At 43.0% G+C, this 20,255-nt stretch overlaps 1 protein-coding gene across 1 annotated transcript in view; it reads right to left on the reverse strand.

The window, feature by feature from the left end:
- DCC (DCC netrin 1 receptor) overlaps positions 1–20,255 on the reverse strand; it is a 360,844-nt gene that overhangs the window by 116,444 nt on the left and 224,145 nt on the right. The window contains exons 8-9 of the mRNA XM_032206156.1: positions 12,611–12,767; positions 7,082–7,236 (exon numbers count right to left, since the gene is read on the reverse strand). Of these exons, the coding sequence (XP_032062047.1) occupies positions 7,082–7,236; positions 12,611–12,767 (312 nt within the window). The remainder of the gene's footprint in view (positions 1–7,081; positions 7,237–12,610; positions 12,768–20,255) is intronic.

A 20,255-nucleotide genomic window follows, 5' to 3' on the forward strand; every position in this document is an offset into this window, starting at 1 on the left:
CAGCAATTTTCTTTTTCTTTTTACTGCTCATGCAGTAACTTTGCTGGATTCTCACAGACGACAACATGTTAGAGGAAAAGCAGGATGAGATTCACAGCGCGTTTGTTCTTTAGGACATGTTCAGTGAGAAGGGTTAGGCAACAGACCTAGGAACTTGTCATTATTTCCACTCTTCCCATACAAACTCTCAGATTTCGGTGCTTCCTGACCATTACAAGCACCCTCAGATGAGTTGTAAGGGAGCAATCACCAATGTTTTATTTCTAAACCACCTGCATGGGATGTCTAAGTGCCATGGGATGCTCTGTCATTCATTAAAACCCTATGAGAAGAGATAATTAAACCAGAGGGAACCTAAAAGATGTTTTTCCTTACTTAGTCCCATGGAAATAAATAAGAGAAGACCTTGTTTTAAGAGGCTGGATGCTTCTGCAGGAGAGCCACGAGCCCGTGTGCAGAGGAAGAAGCTGGTTTATACTGGGGAAAACATCTCTCCATGAGTTAAAACTTGTCAAGAGATCACTACTGTAAATAAGAAACCCAAAGAAATATGGGATACAAAAACACAGACTAAAATAATGCCATCAACCAAGTAACAGCCTGCAGTCAGTGAGATAAATTAATTTAGAAAACATGCTTTTGTTACAAAATGTGTTTCTGGGTGTCCAAACATGCCCCGCTTTTGTTCCGAGGTCTGAAAACTGGAAGGAAAACCCTTCTGAATGGAGGAGCGTTCAGCTGGAGGCCCCGCTATGCACTTAAGGGGAATGATAGCATCCGCAGAAATCAAAAGCAACTCCTATTGACTTCAACAGGGCCCAAAATTCAACCTTTTATTTTGAGAAACTGCCCAGAAAGATAGGTTACGGCAATCCTGGCTCTGGCTCAGGCTTCCAGAGGGAGCTTGGATAAATAATTTAATGCTTTTATGCTTCATTTTCCTGCCCATAAAGTGGCATAATAATATATCTCCTACCCATTCTTTATCTTACCTCTTTAGACTGCAAGATTTCTGGGGCAGGAAGAAAAGTCCAGATGAAATAAAGATAAAAATTCTCTGCTCCTTCTTCGCAAATCAGTCAAAAAGAAGTACGTCACTTGGCATAGTGTGTCTCAGCAGATTTGGAGCAAAATTACGACTTGCTTCTAGGCAGAGAAGCTTATTATATATGAAAATAAATGATTAGATGACAACTGGTGGGTTCTTCTTCATACCAACAACCTCCATGAACCACAAAAGGCAGGGAGCATGCCGTGTAGAGAGACCTCGGCCATGGAGAATCCTTCTTCTCGTTTAGAGCCCTTGGAGTATTTTCACTGAGCTGGATTATTTTGGGTAAACACGGTTTTCAGAGAAATCAAAACATTGGGAAGACGCGGTGACAGCTTTCGCTTCTCGCAAGGAAAACGAAACAAAATATTGCCATGGCGCTGAAACACCCGGTAATATTTCCAAAACAGAAAAATGCCTTTCCGAAATATTTCTCAGCGGCTTTCACATGACTTCAGTGTAAGCTTTTCATGAGCTTTACATGCAGGATGACAGGATGAAATATATCGGTTCATTAGGGCAATGAAAAAGGAAAACAATCAAAAAAATACTTCAAAATACAGCCAGCATTTTGTTGACTATTTGTATGAAGACGACAGCTTCATAATTTCCCGTGAACCATGAACCTCCAGTCTTTCTCCTACTCTTCCTCTACTCACCCTATATTTAAATTGATGTTTTAATCCCGTTTTAAAACCTCCTGCCAAGAAGAGCACCTGAAGCTTTGGGTTTCACCCAACAGAGACCGTTATTGCCTCTGCCTTAAAACTTACCTTAAAACGGAAAAGATGCAAAACAAAAGTCATGACATTAAAGCTAAGCAGATTCTGAAGAATAAAATACCAGGAGATGGTCTTCAATCTCAATTATCAGTACTAACAACCTCTAACAAGCAGTTCTTCTTCAAGTTTATTCATACCCCAAGAGCCAAACCTGTCCCCGAAGCACAGGCACGGCCCCGAAGGGGGCAGGGGGTGGACAAGGTGTACAAGAGCGGTGGCAGGAGCGATGCTTGCCGTGGGAGAAAGCTTCAGCTTCCCCGCAAAATAAATATTTATCATTTCCATCTTATTTGAAATGATCGCCGGGTTGAAACAAACAAAAACAAGGCAGGGAACAGAGGACAAAATTCATACTGCAGTCATGTCTGTGGGATTCAAGTGTGTATTTTCCAGCACCCGAGGCAGCACTGAGGCCAGCAGGGAGGTCGGAGGCATTACCTGGACCAGTGCTGGGGACAAACCAAGTGTCCTAAGGGCCAGGCTAGAACGAGACCAGAGCTGCAAAGTGAAGCACGTACCTAGAGCAAAGACCCGGAGCTGTCAGACCCCCAGCGAGTAAAAAGAAACCTATTTCAAACATGTTTCCTGCCTGTGATGCTTACTAGGGGGAAAAACGAGCAGCAAATAAAAACAATGGCCAGAATGAGCTCTAATTGCAAAGCGGTTTCAAATTCAGGAACTGCAGCCAGAAGCCAAGCTTCACTCCCAGGAAAAAAAAAAAAAATAAAGGAAAAAAAAAAGATTTAAAGGCCTTGGGAGAAATAAGTGGATGGAAAGCTAGACACATGAGTCAAAGAGACAGAAAAACAGACGCCACCATCTTCTCCTTCATGCCTGCCCAACATTTAGCAAGGAAGACACGTTCCATTAAAATTTCAAGCAATCGAAAACCTCTCCCCCCCTTCCCCAGCCCTCCCCGTAAATTACTCATAAAATTAAAGAACCATGTAAGAACGGCGTAAAGTTACCCCGGGGTGCATTTTACGGAGCCATTACGGAAGGATACACACAAATGAGGGGGATATTAATGACTCCGCACAACACATTTTTCAGCGCTGCTTCCCCCTTTCATCCAACGACGAGAAAAATTCCCTGCCGAAGCAATCCACCGGAGATGCTGGCTTTTTTTTTTTACCTGCCCTGACCCTTTCACATGCTGATAAACATCTCCCGTGTCTCGTGGCGGTGATGCTGTCCAAACCTCAAGGGGCCATTCGTTGTTGGCCATTCGTTATTTGGGGCTCTGTTGGGTACACCCGAAATTTGGCAGGGTGAGGACACCGCCTCGGACAGAGACGAGTTTTTCCTTTCCAGTAATAAATGTGGTGTTGTTGGGAGCTGATGGATGGGGAGCAGGAGCCTCTTGTCCTCCGTTCATCACCGTGACAGCCAGTGTGGGCTGGAGCTCAGGAGGCTCCCGACGGAGCCCAAGGGCTCCCTCGTTAAACGGGACTAGCCGCAGGGCTTATAAAAATTATTCATTTTTTATTCCATCAGTACACAAAGGTCTGAACAAACCAACTGCTGTTGACTAGCACAAAATGATTTAGCATCGTTTAGAGCGACAATATTATCGGCACCGTGACAAATCGATGCCCAAAACGAGTTGACATGGCTCTAGCACCCTCTGAAACACTCAACACCCGACAGCAGCAGGGTCCGGCCCTATTTGGGGACCCCGAGAGGTATCAAAAATGGATGGGTCTGATGCAAGACATCAGAAAATTCAATTACTCCAGCACATACAAACTTAATTTGTGTGGGTCAACATATACGGAACCGATTGTGCCTGATAAAATTGTCATCCGCGTGCACTTTAAAGACAACACTGCTTTCCCTTGCTTTTCATGTCAAATCTCATTGCGTTCATGTTAATGATCTTTTAATTTGCTATGCGGTTTTGACATTTCTCTGACAAACGCACGTTACAAGAGACTGCGACTGGAATTTTGTTCGTGTCCTTTCAACGTTTCCTGTGCAACTAATGCCTTCAAAGGATATTTGGATATTGTCTCCACTGCGAAACTTGGAGTGAGAAGAAGAAAACCAACTTGAGCAGCTTCTGGTGCAATTGCTTTAACATGGTATCAATGGCAGGTTTTGTCTTTTGAGACAAAAAACTTAGGTGCAGCCAGCCAGGGATTAAATAATATATGTATCTTCCCCATCATAATCACAAAAAATGACAAAGGGACTGATTTCTGAGGCTGCATGCACCAGCCCCCAGTGGGAATTAAAAGTCATTAGTGTCAGCTTCTCTGGAAACCTGGATGCCGAGTGAAGTAACTCGGAAAGACATTGATGAACTCTAAGAGCTTATGAACTCTACCCTCGGTGTTTGCCTCCCCTTAGTAATATTCATGTGTGCTGTATGATAACCTTACACTGATCAGGTTGGCTCTGTAGCTAGTCAAGTCCGTCCACGCATCCATCTGAGCCCAACACGTGGATGTCCACCTGCTCTAAGTCAGCTAAAAGTTTAAATATCGGTTTAAACAAAGTACTGGTTGGCCATGTAAAAACAGAGCTATCCAGTCTAAACATTGATTTGGGTACCGATGGTCGCTCAGTGATGAAAAAGCCCTGAAATGCCTTGACTTTCTGCTGCTCCTTCTCTTGGACCACACAGAAAACGTTGAAGTCCCTGAAACTCGCCCTGGCCCACGTTGAGAGACACACACATATCCCGAGGATTTCCTGTGCTCACATCCACCTTCCCCTCATTTATCATCTCTGAAATACTGGTTTCCAACCCAGCTGCCAGGCAATTTCTTTCCTATAACTACGCTTACCTCTTTCTAATGAAAACAGGAACCTGCTGTGATACCATCTCCCGTTGTGAACCTAAAACCTGACACTCCCAAGAGCCTGCAGTTATCACTCCCAAATAACCCTAGGACAACTGCTGAGTGTAGTCCCTCTTCCTCTTGGCTTCAAGATGGGCAGGAGGATCCAAAGTGGAGGTCTACAAATGCATCGAGCCCGGTTTCTGGCTACAAAACCACGTTGGTTTGGGACCAGAAACCTTCACCCAAATGGAGAGGGAGAGCCCAGGAGCATTTAATGCTGCCCCACTCAGATAAAAGGCCTCCTAACTGAGGGTTTCTGTGAAAGATGGGGAGGAAAAGGTTTAATCTTTGGCCAAGTGGCTGCTCTATGCAGAAGACAAGAAGGTGGGGGCTCGCCTCCAGGGGCAACTACGGGGGGCTGAGATCTGCTCCCACAGGAGGTGGCAGACATACAGGTGGGCTTCTGCAAGTAGGTATAAGCAAACCTCAGAAATCAGGAGTTAGGCCTCAGAAAGATGCCGTTATTAATTGTCCTTCACGAAGCTGCCCGGGTAGAAGTTGAGATGTCAGCGCACGCTAAATTGATTTCCCTGGGACGGAGATGATAAGGCTGCAGAGATGCCTCCGCGTTTCTTTGGGGCACACCAACATGCCTCCCTATTCATCTTCTCTTCCAGCAGCTAACACACACATCACGGAGACGCAGATTTATTAGGAAGCGGCCTTTAATTCCTCAGGGATGTGAAAAGCCGTGAGCTGGTCCCGCAGCGGGGAACCCCTTTCAAACCTCCGATGGACATTTTCAATCCCCCGTGCAAGAATAGATGCCTTTCTTTATTCTCTACTTCCAAGCTGCTTTAACAGCATCTTGAGGAGGCAAAATAATAACTCACAAAGTCTCCACATGTGGTATGAAAAGATTAGACATGGCTTAAATCCGGGGGATTTAAATCCGGGCCGATAATACTGTAGTGAAATTATATACCATAAAGGCAAGGAAAAAGGGGTTGCAGTTTACAACAAAAAAAAAAAAAGGAAAAAGGGGAAAAAAAAAGGTTTAATCTGGGGACAAAAACCTTCATATAAATCCAGCACGTATATTGTGGATGATTATTTCAAAAAGCTGGGACTTGTTCTGTTGATCTTTTAAACTGATTACCGAGCAAATGTATGCACTTTTAGAAACAGGCACTGACAGACATGAATTTCAGATGTCCTTTTTCATCAGCTTTTTTCTTCTTTAACAATGCCAGATTGCATAATACTTCGGATATTTTCAAATAATGTGGAAATTCAATTTCGGGGCAGCCATGTAATTTATTGTACAATAGTTACAGCGTGTTCTAAAAGACAGCCACACCGAGGCTGACTGCCTCCCAGGACCAGAGAGAGTTGTTTCAAAAATGATAAGATAATTTGGTCACCGGTGAAAAGCGAACAGAGAAATGGAAAGCAATATTTCCTCCACGCTCTAACTTGACACTTTAGAGGAATCTTGAAGTTATTAAATAGGAAAAGATATTCCATACGTCTACGCTTGGCGTTAAACAGAGCGGGTAACTCCGGGCTGTGGCAGCATCAGTCAGTAACAGCAGGGGGAAGCGGTGCCTGCTTTTCACCTGGGCTTTGCAAAGAGCAAGATTTCCCCAGTGAAATCTTATTTTCCTTCTGTAAATATATGTATGCGTAATGCAAACATTTACAGGATCGTGTGTGCGTGCATTTGCACGTGTTTTAACAGAGAGAAATTGCTGATAGTTAAACGATGCTGATGCTTATTTGCTTAAAATTTGCTTATTACTTTCTAAAAACGCAGATTCCTAAACTGACTTTCAAGCATTATTTACCCAAAAAGGGCTGAAATACAACCCTGGTTATGTTTGCACACAGCAATTGCATAATTGGAAAGAAATGCAATAAACAGCAAAGCAGTCTCAGAGCAGGAGATGAAGTGGTTCCTGCACCCATCTCTGTTTGAATGGGAGATGCTCTGGTCCCCAGATGCTAAGAATTGGTTATCAACACCATTTTTTTTAAATAACTCCTCTAAACAATGAATTTTGCTGTGGGAGGGCTAAAGTCACATTGCTTTCTCTGCAACAGCCCTTCTTGGACCTTCCAAGGGAGAAAAACTGCCGTAGGATAAACTCAATAAATTCCTCTTCTTTCTGGAGACCAGGAAATATTTACAGATGAGACATGCAGAATGTGAAAAGGCAGAACTGAAAGCTTCCAAGTACTCCAAAACTTAATAAAACATACTTAGAGGTGAATGCTAACTAATGGAAAGTACTCATTTTTAAATACAAATACCAAAGCCTACATTTCAGCATCATTTACACCGTGACATGACAGACGATGGGATGTGTGAGCATCAAAGCTGCAACTCAAAACTGTGACAGAAGATGGGACGTGTGACACCAAGGCAGAATTGTGGCCCCGACCCTGACCCCACTCACACTCGGGCTGCGTGGCCACCTTGACGGGCTGCGAGCTCTCGCCGGGTCCCCACTCGTTGAAGGCCACCACGCGGAAGGTGTAGGTCTCCTCCGGTCGCAGGTTGCCCACGGTGAGCTGGAGAGTCCCGGACTGCGACGTGTTGACCGCCCGTTCCCTGCAACGACAACAAAACCAACTTGAAAATGCATTTTGGGTACTTCTTTCTGCAGCCAGTAGCTTGCAAGGTGTGATTACTTATCAAATTTCGGTTCAGAGCTTGTTTGTCTGTAAGGTTTCTTTTGATTTCTGCTTTCAAAAACCTAATTCAAGTAATGGTGCCTACTGGGAATGTGGCAAGCGCTACAAAAGGCTTGTGTTTTGGCACTTCAGAAGTCATATAGCATGTTGGTCCTTTGCCTTTTTTAATAAAACAGCAAAGTAATATTGATGGAAAAACAATCTGCAAAGGGAAGCGGGTAAAAATGATTTCCTAAGGATAGCGTGCCTGAATACTTCTCTGTGACAGTGGCACCTGTGGTATATGAAATTCTGGAAAATTGTATGGTTTGTAGCATTGATTTGGTAAGTCTTTTACTACCTTAGTAAGAAATTAAAAATAAGTGCAAAATACAGTGCAATTGGCACCCACATCACCACGGAGCATCCCTGAGCTCAGCCAAACCTGCGTTTTATTTAGGCTGAGGGTGCTGAGCCAGCACCAAACTCTGATCCTGTGCAGTTTGGGATGTAGGTGTGAAGTGTTACGACGAGAAAACTCTGACAAAGCCCGTTTTGTATCTGGATTTGTATCTGAAGAGTCCTGGGGATGCCATTCCTCTTCTCAGAGCTGCCCTTGGTGCATCACAAACCAGCCTCAGTCCTTCGGAGACATCAAAGCGAGTGCTTTGGAATTAGCCTCTGATGATGGCTGCATCTCCATGGGCAATCTCAGCAGCTTCAGTGCTCATCTTCTGTTGGTGATGGTCCCAAATCCCACTGGTGACAGACCACGCCACCCCTAGATAAACATGAGTCCACGTGAAGCTTGGCTGCTCCTGCTGGAAATAGCACCCAGGCGGGCAGTAGTTGGAGGTCTCCATCGCCCACTCCATCTCACAGCATTCACCCATCGTTTCCAAGGCTAATTAGCTCGAGTCCAATTCTAATTAGCTCCAGTCCAATTCTAATTAGCTCAGGTCTGTGCCTAGGTAATCTGATGTCTTCCAGTTTGGGAGCAGCAATGAAAAGTAGAAGCTCAGGGGAGCAGCCTTCAGCTGAAAAACCACACAAGTTTTCCCTGTTCCTAGCCAGCAAGTGCTTTCTCTCCATGCACCTCAGGAGAGCACTGAGCAAATTAAACCTTTCCATGTTTTATTTCCCATAATTTCAGTTTTCTAGCTGAAACAAGAGCATTTTCCAAGCACAACAAGAGAAACTGAGAGGCACGCTCATCTGACTGCTTTTCTACCCCAGATCAGTGCTCTGAGGCTGCCTCTTGTATTCCCTCAAAATGCAAACATTTTTGTTTCCCTTGCTTCATTTCTATACGTCAAGATCCTGTAACTTCAAACCAGTAAGAACTGGACTGCAATAAAAAAGTTCCCAATCCGCCCGAGTAGGGACCGAAAAAATAACCAAGCAAAAACCCCAGGGCTGAGACCAAGACAATGGGGCAGTGCAGGAATTCCCTAAAAAGCACAAACGTCCTCGAGCCAGGCATCTTTACACTTGGGGTTCTCTTTTTCAAGCCTGTCTTGGCCATAAATTACGGGCTAAAAATAAAAGCCCTTGACTAAAGTCATTCGTGTCCTTGTAAAATGGAGGCCTCGACATGTAATTTCCAGTGACTGAGGATCATGTTACATTACAGTATCAGCATGTAAAAAAAGATAATTACAGTCCCCATATATCTCCTAGGTGTGTAACAAATGCTTTTATAATGTTTCAAACACCTAATTAGTTACTTCGAGTAAGACAAGTCATGTTAATGCTCCTTGCTGTGAAATGAATACTATTAATTTTAAAACGGGTGGACTTCCACCACCTTGAGCTCTTTTTTTTTCATCCCCTACTATCGTTTTCCCAGGAAATAACACAAAGTCCTTGATTATAACAAGCAAAACCTCCGAACTAATGTAAACAGTTCATCTGGGACTGATATTTTAGACCTTAAGCTGAATTCTAAAGATAGGCTCTAATCAAATAGAAGTTTTTGCATTCAATTAAGCGGTCCCTTGATTCATTTCTTCGCTCTGCGCCGTGCAGGCAGTGGGTTGGGGAGCTCCGCTGGCTGCTCGTGACTACCTGTGCATTCATTAATTTGGCGTTGAAAACAAATTGTAGTGAACGTTCAACTGGAAACAAAGCAGCTCCCCATCTTGCAAGAGCCCTTCATCGAAGGAAGTTCGTGTTATGTCGGAATCCCGTTGATTGCCAGGAGCGTTTTCCTCCTCCTTTTCTGTTAGGATCAAGGTATCCCAGTTCATTCATTTTATTTATTCATTTATGTTTGCAAACATTCAGTTAAAGAAGGATGGCTACAAATCAGAACCCATTATTTAAACCAACTTGCCGTTTCCAAGGTTGCAATAAAACACTGAACACTATTTTGGGGCCTTGTGTCTCCTCTAAAATGTCAAACAGGAATCTATTATTGTATAGATATATTATTGTATAAATATTTCTCTCTTATAAATCATTTTTTAATTTAAAGCTTTAATTTTTAATTTTAAACATAGCACGTAAATTCTCACCGAGGTGGCAGAATTCATTCAATACTCCGGACAGGCAATTAAATATGGCTTGAGACTACATGCGAGGGGTTATTTTTTGTTCTATGGCTACAAGATCAAAAATAAACAATGCCTCTTTCCTTGTGATGACTAACACACACAAATATTAAATGCCCGTGTGAATCAATGCTCACTCGGTACAGAAGCAAAGCAGCGAAGATGGATGAGAAGAGCAAACAAACAATTAGGCTGAGAGTGGGTCTGAACAACAAAAAGAGACCAAAATTACCAAAATTCAAAACGAAATATTGGATCAGGCCAATTTTGCAAATGTTCTCAAGGAAAAGTTGCAACTCCAAAGTTGTTTTGTAATTAACTGGTGGCCACATCCAGATGCAAACGCTGTTGGTTTTGAGGAATTTTATAGGTGAATATATTTAATATATAATTATATATATAATTTTGGTGTTTTCCACCTGAGATGACCTCTAGCAACGAAAAAACGTAATTTGAAGTTCAGTATGGATGGATAAGATGTGGGCAGCACCACTCCCAAGAGCTCACCAGTGCAATGGGAAACACAGCAAGAAGGCAGAGATTTACCTCTTCCATTGCAGAACTTGACAAGCATTTTTAATCTTTCAATCGACCTTATTACTTGTGTATGAAAGAGTTTGTTTTCGGGGAGCTTATAATGTCAAGTGAAAGGTAAAAGAGCTCCTTTCTCTCCCGAAACTGCTCTCCATCAGGGCAGGATGGATTTTTATATTACGTCTATGTGTGTACCTTGCAGAGCTACATCCATTGAAATTCATGCATTATATTCTAATACCATATTTAAACAGAAAAGAAGAACAATAAAATGTGTGCTTCGGTTATGTATCTGCTAACAGATCCTATACATGAAAAAATATTTGTTCCTTTTTTGTCAGTAGTCTGCTATTACCAGCAAGTGGTACGGAGTATATCACTTTTTAATCTGAACTTTTTCTCAACCCAGCAACTTTCCTGAGTGCAGAGGTATTGGTTGGCTGTTTATTTCCTAATAGATTTCAGGTTTGTTTTATCCTTTCCTCAGAACCCTGCCTTTTACCTTTAAGTGCTCTTTCCAGTCATCCTTATCTGCAAGAAAAACCATTTGATCCCCCACCGGATGCCTGGCAGAGCACGAAGATTAAAGAGCATCCCGTCAGAAGGGCCCTGGTGATTACAGCACAGCAATAAGCACAATCGCTTCCAAAAGTGGCTTCTTTCAAAGGGCTGAGCCAAAGAGCCCTTACGGTGGAGTTCAAAACAAAGGGACAACTTCTCTGGATTGTCCCCAAAGCCACCGTGTGTGCTGGTGCTGCCTCCTGCCACGCAAATCGTCACGGGGTGAGCTCCTTATTCCAGACTTGCAGTAATTTCTCTGACAATTCCTTTGCATCCCTGAGGTTAATGTCAAACCCATTTGTATTTTATCTTAAAAAAAAAAAAAAAAAAAAAAAAAAAAGAATAATAGCTCTTTTGGAAAAATAACATGTAAACAATGAAGTCAAAGAGCTCAAAAATTCCACGGAAGCTTTTGAAGAAAAAAGACACTGATTTCATCCTGCTATTCTTTATTATTCTTTTCATCCTGCTATTTCTTTATTTTAACACAGGGCCCTCAGTCTTCTGCAGGAGGCTCTTGAAAAAGGTGTGGATCTTGTTGGGAATTGGCCTAATGCCTCTCGCTGGTACTCAATACTTCGAGCAGCACCACCAATTCTGGAAGAAAATTACTTTTCATGCAAGGGAATCCAGGGGTGGGGCTCCTTTTACATCTTCAGTAATTCCAAACACACCAACGAGTCCCAAAGGTTTTTAAAAAAGTAAAGAAATGGGAATCCCCTTGCACAGCACACGTCCTATCCCACTGTGACCAGCACTGATGGGTACAGACAAATATTAGGACCCAGTTGTACAAAATAATTGATGCTGCCACGTGAATCCTCGTTTGGTACCCAAACTGGGAGGGACACAGGGACAGCTGAGCATCCTCAGCTTTACACACACAAGTACCAGTCGCCAGCCAGCAGTGAAATAAAGGATGGGATACTCGAAGCGAGTTCTTCGGAGTGATTGCACAGGAAGGGAAAAGCACAAGGTTCTTCTCAGGCATCAAATAATTTTTGTACGGAAAATAAAACCCAAGTAACTACGCATTACCTGTTCGAGTGTGACATGAGCATATATCATGAGGATTCAGGAAAAAGAGCAAATAATCTCTAGTGCCGTTATACCAAAAGAGCTATCTGCTGGGCAGCAATCAGCCGTGGCCGGAACAGCCCAGGCTGGCCTGCTGCACTCACAATCATGTTAAAATCTTCATTGTCCTCTCCCCAACTGTTTTTGAGACCTTGCAGTGCTCTAAAAGCATCCTCCTCTCGAGTTGATTAGGGCTCAACAAATTCGCCTCCGCTGGGGATGCAAACAACACTTGAGCCCGTGGCTTCGGGGGAAGATGAAAGGTAAAACATGGAGCTAACAATGCTTTATTTTAGATGGCCGAGTGATAGCCGGAGGGGTAGGATCCATGGACATCACTGTCATCCAAAACAGTCCCTCGTAGCAAGACGACAAGTCTTGTTATATAAACGTTGACGTGTCGTCTACAAAAATAGACCGCAACAAAAGGCACCGCCGGCCTCAAAACATTGGGTTCGATTTGTTTCGTTTCCACACGCAGACAGAGGGAAGAACACAAGGTTAAGAATCTTTTGCAAGACAATGGTAAGGAGCTCAGGGGCTGTCCTCAACGAGGGACAGTCCCCTGGGCTGCAAGAGGACACCTACCTGTTGATGCCTTCCCTGGAGAAGAAGACTGTGTACGCCTGGATGCTGCCTCGGGCTTCGGCGGGCGGGCGCCAGCTGAGACGGACAAATCGGCTGGAGACCAAGACAGGGACCACATCTCGGGGGGCAGAGGGGAGGACACTGGAGCTTAGGACAGCTGGAGGGGAAGGAGAGGACACAGTCAGAGAGGCCGGTGGCACGGAGGTGGCGGGGCTGGCGGGAGGCGCCGTGGAGGGCACGGCTGAGGTGGCACGAAACAAAGGGCCAAGGTGGCACGGAATAAGTGTGAATAAATAAGAAGGGATGAAAGAAAGAGGGAAAAAGAAAAAAAAAAAAAAAAACTAACAGTAAAATCACACCTTAAGACACGGCATCCTCAACCAAACAGCAACATGGAAAACTCAAGTCAGCTACTTCCTCAGGATACTTGAAAATTATTTCTTGTCCGTGTGATCACAGCGTCTGATATATTCATTGCTTCGCTCCTATTTCAGTGCTCTTGTCTTGTACGCCCCAAGCAGCATAAGTATTTAACCTCATAAACATGCAATAACTGGCCGCTCAAAGCCTCAAGCCTCCAAACCTTTGGTCTGGGAAAAGCAGAAACTAAGTAGGGTGTTTCAGCACCCGATTTATTAGGTAATCGCATCGAAGTGGGATAAAGCAAGAAGGAAAGAAACATTTTTTTACCTAGAAAAGTGTTCTGTCTACAAGCAAAATCCAGAAATGAATAAACTGCAGGCTCAAGCAGTAGAATTCATTTTTAGAAGAGCACCTTTTGGAGCATTTAAGGGTTTGGTTGTTGCCCACCAAGTCCACATGAAAGCCGGCCAACCAAATTTTCATCATTGGTATCAAACCAAAAGCATTTTTTTTCCATTATTACAAGCCTATTTTGGACCAACACCCATGCAGATACTGTAAACTCTATTAGTAGCATTAATCTACTGTGAGATCATTAACGGTGGTTTATTACCTAAACAGCTTATGAAGAATAGCTTTCTGTGAAAAGCACGACGCTCACTAAATACCGGCACAGCGTTTCCTTATACTGTCCCTAAATTGTTTTTTTAAGAGCAATTAATACCGTTATTATTAATAACAAATATTATTACCCCTTACTTATGGAGATCAATCCCAAACCGGAGGGAATTAAGAAATTTCCCAGGGGCATTTCCAGAGTAATGAGGTGTTGAAAGAAAGTATTAAGCCCTAGCCTCAGCTCTTTTGGCTGCGAAGTTGCGATCCATTATTTGCACTGAGATTGTGTTTAGTGTCCTTAGTCATGGGCCACTGCTCTAAATAATGTGCAAACACAAGACTAAAGTATAATCTGTGTACATTTATAGGAGAAAGAGACACAACTACTTCGCTGCACGGTCAGAGCGAGGAGATTTGGGCTTCTGGTCTGTTCCGTATGTTGACTCGTGTCTTGGAAGCGCATTGGCTTCTAATGAGCTGTGTTGGGTAAACATCTCTAGAGAAGTATCAAGGGCAAGATCTGGGGAAAAAAAAAGATACAGAGAAACCTGCAAGGCTTTTTCGGTGGAATTTTTGTGCTTAGATTCAGAAAACTGCCCTGTTATTAGCAATTTTGGCATCTAAGACCTTGTAGAAACCCCCAAGTTCCCCTACAAACCACCCCAGTATGCAATTCCTCCATCGAGGAGCCATCCTCGTGGCAAAGCACAGCAGTCTTTCACCAAAGTCTCTTCCACCAAAGGTGGTTTGGCGTTCAGAAACTTGAGCTACAATCAGCCCAAGTCTTGACATTTCGGTGACTCTACACATGATGGGTGTCTAAGCTCCCCCGGTAGAAAACGGGGAGATGATGGAGCCTAAAAAGCTACTCAAACCATGAAAAGGCATCTACCTTTAAAACTTCTGAATAAATATCTTAAATCTGGAGGTGAATCCATAACCACCTCATGCACATGGATGCTGTGGTGGCTGACCTGCCAGGTGCCCGTTTAAATAGTAGGAAAAAAATTAGGGGAAAAGCAGCAAGATTGGGACTATAGCTCTAGCCCACCGAGTACTTATTTTACTTTGGCTTTCAGTAAACTCTGTAGAGCTATCACTGACAAAAGCAATTTCCCTTTTATCATTGCTAGCAGTGAATAGTAAACATATATTGTACAATATAGGAAGACATATAACCTGGAATTATCTCAGCAAGCAATATCTGAAATCCTTCAGTCTTTCATGTGACTACACAAGATCAATCCACCACTGCTTAAACCATCTACATCTGAGTTTGACAGGGGCTGATTTTAGCCTGATGTGGTTTGAATTAACTCCTTATGAGGTACATCTCTCTCTGCTCTCATGGCAGTGTGAACAATCACCTATCTCTGTACAAAGCGAGCACGAAATCAGACAGCTCCCATTCATTTTCCACAGGTGCAAATGACTCAAGAACCTACAGAGAAGGCCTGAATATAGCCCAATAGGCTCTGATTTCCATGTTTCCTTTACGAAGCCACATGAAGCATCTCAAATTATGAACCAAATCTCCCACTATTTTTAATCCAGAATCGGCTGTGAGTATTGTGACCTTATTATTACTTTGCCAGTAGGATGCATGCTTGCACTGGGTCCTACTGGTAGCATCTTGAAAAAGCAAACATTTTTAGAGACTGTAGAAATGGAGGTTCTTGCTTACAGCTTTTAGTGTTGAAAAGAGATCAATTATAAAACACGCTTTCACAGTTTTTGGTTTTAAATAGACGTGGACACGTCTGCACACAGGTAGGGAGACGTCCTGGCAGAAGCATCCTTCTCCCCTTAAAATGGTGTCTTTAGAGACCAGCAAAAGCTTTTGGGGGATACACAAGAAGAGATGATGAATGAATGGCAAAAAGCTTTGAAATCATATCCCACAATGGATTTGGTATCAAAAGATGTAACGTCATTACTGCCAAGCAAAGGTGGGAATAGGTGATGTGAGTTTATTCACGAGCTTCTCCTGGTAAGAGAGACATGGGTGCAAATCCTATAAATCCAAGAATGAATGAATGAATGAATGAACGAATAAATAAATAAAATAAATAAATGATTTCAGTGCAGTGCTTCTGGGACCTTTATGTAGTGCTACATCCCAGACCTCAGCCTAGTTTTTATATCTCTGTACCAAAAAGACTTGTTTGCCTCTCTTGCAAAACTACCAAATTGAAAGAAAAAAAGAGAAAAACAATTGTTTCAGAAGAAAAATAAGCTGAAAAGTGGCTGTGTGTTCAGAAACTGTTGGTCTTGTTTTTCAGCTGCCAATTACGACTTTGATCTAAAAATTATCCTGGTAATCTGCACCGAGGACCAAGTCCTGAACTACTTAAAGTGAATTTGACTTTTCTGCTCTTAAAGCAATTAAAATTTGCATGCTTTTAATTACTCATGTTTAATTCACATCCAAAATTGGAGCCTGTTACACATATGCCATATTGCCACACCCCTGCCTTAACAAATATAATCATTTTTCAGATCATAAATTAATACACAGAGAGATTAGCAAGCTGAGCTATGTATAGGATCTGCCTATACCTCACAGCAAGTGGTTAATTCTCATGACGCTATCCATTTAGCAATTTTTTTTTTAATTGCAACCTTAGCTAAGCCAAGACTTTTGCAGTCACTTGCCACTGATTTAACACTTGCAGTATGCTAAAATAAGAACACGCACTATAGGCTATCCATACTTTTAAAACGCTGTCAATTAGAGCTTGTTGGTAAGATTTGAAACTCGATATTTTTTTCAGGAAAAGCGAGAAACCTACCGCACTTAAACCCTTCAACTTCCTGCTGCAAATCACACTTTCCTTAAACAGGCCACGTACCCTGGTGCCAAAATACGACTTTTCAAGACATCCAATGGAAGTTTTCAGCCAAAGAGGCTACATCAAAATATCTGTCATGCTTTCTAACAGCTTTTTCAATTCATCGGTTTGCTATTTTCAATACAGATATGAAGGGTTTATATACATATATTTATTTCCATTTAAAAAGACAACATTTTTGCTGAATGCATTTAAGCATAAATGGAACGTTCATGTTTTATGTTAAGCACTTCATTTCAGGGCAGCGAGATGTTTTATTCATGCAAAAATATAAACTTTCGGACTAATTCAAGTCTCCTCCCAACAGCTTCCTTGTGTTTAGCACTTTAAGGCGGTTATTCATACAGCATGAATTGCAAGTGTAAGAACATAAAACTCTTTTCATCCTCAGTATTGAATGGAAAAGTTATTTACGGGGAATTTTAATGTCACAAATAACATCAAACCTGTCCTTATGGTCTAGTGGTGCTCAGTACAGCCCAGTCAATATAATCTTTTGTGGCACTCTTGCACTGAGGGAATTCATTATTTTTTTTCCAGCACCTCTCTGACCCATCTTTCACGGTTTTCTCTATGGAAGTTGTAAGTTATGTCTGAGAAAAACCTCCCTGCAGGAGTATCTGTAACCACAGAGATGCTGTGGATGTAACACCTAGGAACAGAAAAAGTGAGGCGTTCTTCCACTGAAATTGGCTTACATAAGAAGATCTGTAATAGATACCAATTTGGGGAGAGTCATCATCTTTTAGAACACAGACACTTGGGAAAGAATTGTTCCCATTTCACTTTCCAGAATATGCCCGTTTATTTTAATGGGGCCGCGCCATTAAATCACGTCAGTGCAGGCAGCTGCGGAAGTTTAGGGGCTGACGACAATTTCTGGACAAAGCCTCTGAGGCGGTTCCTGAGCCACAGCTGGGATTAAAACCAGTTCTTAATTTCTCTTCTTCCTCCAAAAAAAAAAAAAAAAAAAATCAATATTCATTTACATCAAGGAAAGAAATAGAACGACTCTAAACAAAAACAGCAATCGTGGCTGTAGAGCATGAGTTGCCTAATTTTCCTTTGCACCAGTCACCAGACAAACAGGAATTTGTATTAAATTGGTAACACATCACTAATTGTTTCTAATTAAAGAGGCTGCACCCAGAGCTGCAGATGAGAGGAGACAGAGTTTTGCACCATTTTATCCCAGGGAGATTGATCTGGATGAACTCAACATCAACGCAACCCCCGGTGGGTTAGGACAGCAACCAGGATCTGAGAGGGGAAGGCAAGGAAAAATTGCCATTTCATATGTATGATCACATCTAAATCCCAGTGCTAACCTCTATAGGGAGGATGTTCCCTGGGAAAGCCATGGGACATGGATCTGGGGGCTCTCATCACCCCAGATTAACCAACTAAATCACGAAGCGGTGAAGCAGAGAAACGCGAACTGCGATGAGTCCCCGTGTTTTGGCCTGCCCATTAAGTAATTAAATTTTGATCTTGCGTCTAACAGCCGGGAGAAAAGCAGGCGTTGAATCAGATGACCTTTAGGGAGATGTGCAAGAGGTATAATTTGCTGTCTCAAATATCTATCAGATCGGACACGTTACCGGTCGCTCATTACTTACGGCCAAACAAAACGCTCTTTTCCGCACAAACAACTCCTCTATTACCTTTCTAGGGACCATTTACAAAATTTGGCCTTTCCAGTTTTCATTCAACTGATTAACCATGCAACACGGTTTCAAAGCATCGCATTCAGCAGCATTTCTTCGGGCTCTGTGTATAAATCTATCCTCCAAAAGCAGGCAGAGCTCGCGTTTGCCCAGCTCGTACGTGACCGCACGCATCTCCGTTGGATTTGTTCACACACGTTGGGTTTTACCAACGACTCCGAGCACATGCCGGAGCGTCAGGGTACATCAGCATATGCTTCAAAATTTTCAGCCCATCTGCAGTGATGCTGATTTCCCAACTAAAAGATCTGTCCTCGCTGCCATACAAACTTCCTCCCTTCTGGCTTCTCACGCAGCTCTTCATTATCGCTCGGTGCCGTAACGATGTTCTTCAAAGCAAGTCATGCGGTACTAATTTTTATTATGCCTCTTTTATGACATTACGAACCTCGCTATAAATCACCGAGGTTCATGGGTGTCAACAACGCCGGGTGGTGCTGTAAGGGGAGCTCTCTCCTGACTCAGCATCTCCCAGGATCAGCCCAGCAGCGCTTTCGAAGCAGCGTGTTGAAAATGGAAAATAGTTAGAGGCTTAGGAGACGTCGAGAATTGCATCCTATAATCGTGTTGGAAGCCTCCCCGTGCCCCTGACACTACGTGAGGGCAAGGGGAGAGCTGGGGACGTTAGAGGAGGATGCTACCAACTCCTCTCTGACATACAACCCCCATTTCACTGCCCTTTACAAAGCTTTGGGGTAAATTCCGCCAACAACAGCACACAGCGCAAGCCCATTGCTCATACATCCTAGACCTACCGGAATTTCACTCACATCAGGTTTGTCAGTGCTACAGAAGGGAGCTTTTAATGAGATGAGATTGAGTAGGGATGTGCTGAAGATCCTCAGGATCCTCTTCTTCCATGGGAATGAAACTCCTTTCCTCTTACAGACTATAAAACTGCTATTCACGTGCACAAGAAAAAAAAAAAAAGTCAAAAAAATCAGTCTTAATGGCTGCTTACGTAGTCAACAGATCTTATTAACTAACTGACACTGTGCACAAATATAATAAATATTTTAAAAATCCAGGGCTGGGATCAGCTCGGTTGTTCTGTTGCTCTCCCCCTGGGTGCCGCGAGGGCATCACGGTGCGGGTGACATCTGTCATCACCAATTAGTCACCGGGAAAAACGAGGGGGGGGGCTGTTGATTGCAAGCAATTCAATCACCCGCGAACGCTCCCCCAGGAGCCGCTGGTCAGTTCATCTAGTCTCCGAGCCACCGAACGATAGCTGCCGCCCACAGAAAAAGCAGAAAGAAAGCAAAGGGTTTTAAGGCAGCCGAGGGACTCGGAAGGCATTTCGTGGTCAAATACCGACGGTGCTAAACGGCAAACATAAATGGAGCCATCATCTATGGTACTCAACATGCAGCAAGGGACTAGGAGCGTGTTCATTATTTTTGCAAGTGAACTCAGCGCTGCAGTGGTTATTTCTAGGAAGGACTGGGCCAAAGGCTCGAAGGTCGGCTATTTTTTTTATTTATTTTGGCAAAAGTTTAACTGGCTTTAAAACCGAGCCCTGAGCAATTCAACATAAAGTTGAATAATACTTTTAGCTGAAGACCAAAAATGAAAAGGGGAGAACTTTGAAAGCACGAGAACATTTCAGTCATTTTGAGAAAGAAGCACTTCTTTTAGGAAGTGTTCTGGTATAGCTTTCTGATCTTCCATTTTGAAATATCTTGCCATTTTCAAAGGAAGGTGGCATAACTTTAATTATATTTGAGCCAAAATTGCCCCCCTGGGCCAAAATTGCACCCCAATTTTGTGTGAGCATGGAGCACCTCCTGGTGGACCATAATGTGCTGCTGAATTTGAAGTTTGCGTACTCTGATTTTGGAGACTTTCCATGGAGGCAGACTACGTACTCACACCTTGAGTTGTCGACCTTCAAGCCCCATCTCTAAATCTCTCGTTTAGCCCAAGTTTTCTTCACAGAGGCACGTGGCCATCCAAGTCCAACATTATGACCAACGAGACCTTCAAGGTCTTCAGTCAAATTTTATGTAAGCTTATAAGAAAGATCTCTGAACTACACTGACCTACCCCATTCCATAAGGCTTTGCTGATGGATGGACACAAGAC

The sequence above is a fragment of the Aythya fuligula genome, chromosome Z (genome assembly GCF_009819795.1).
Source record: "Aythya fuligula isolate bAytFul2 chromosome Z, bAytFul2.pri, whole genome shotgun sequence".
Lineage (NCBI taxonomy): Eukaryota > Metazoa > Chordata > Aves > Anseriformes > Anatidae > Aythya > Aythya fuligula.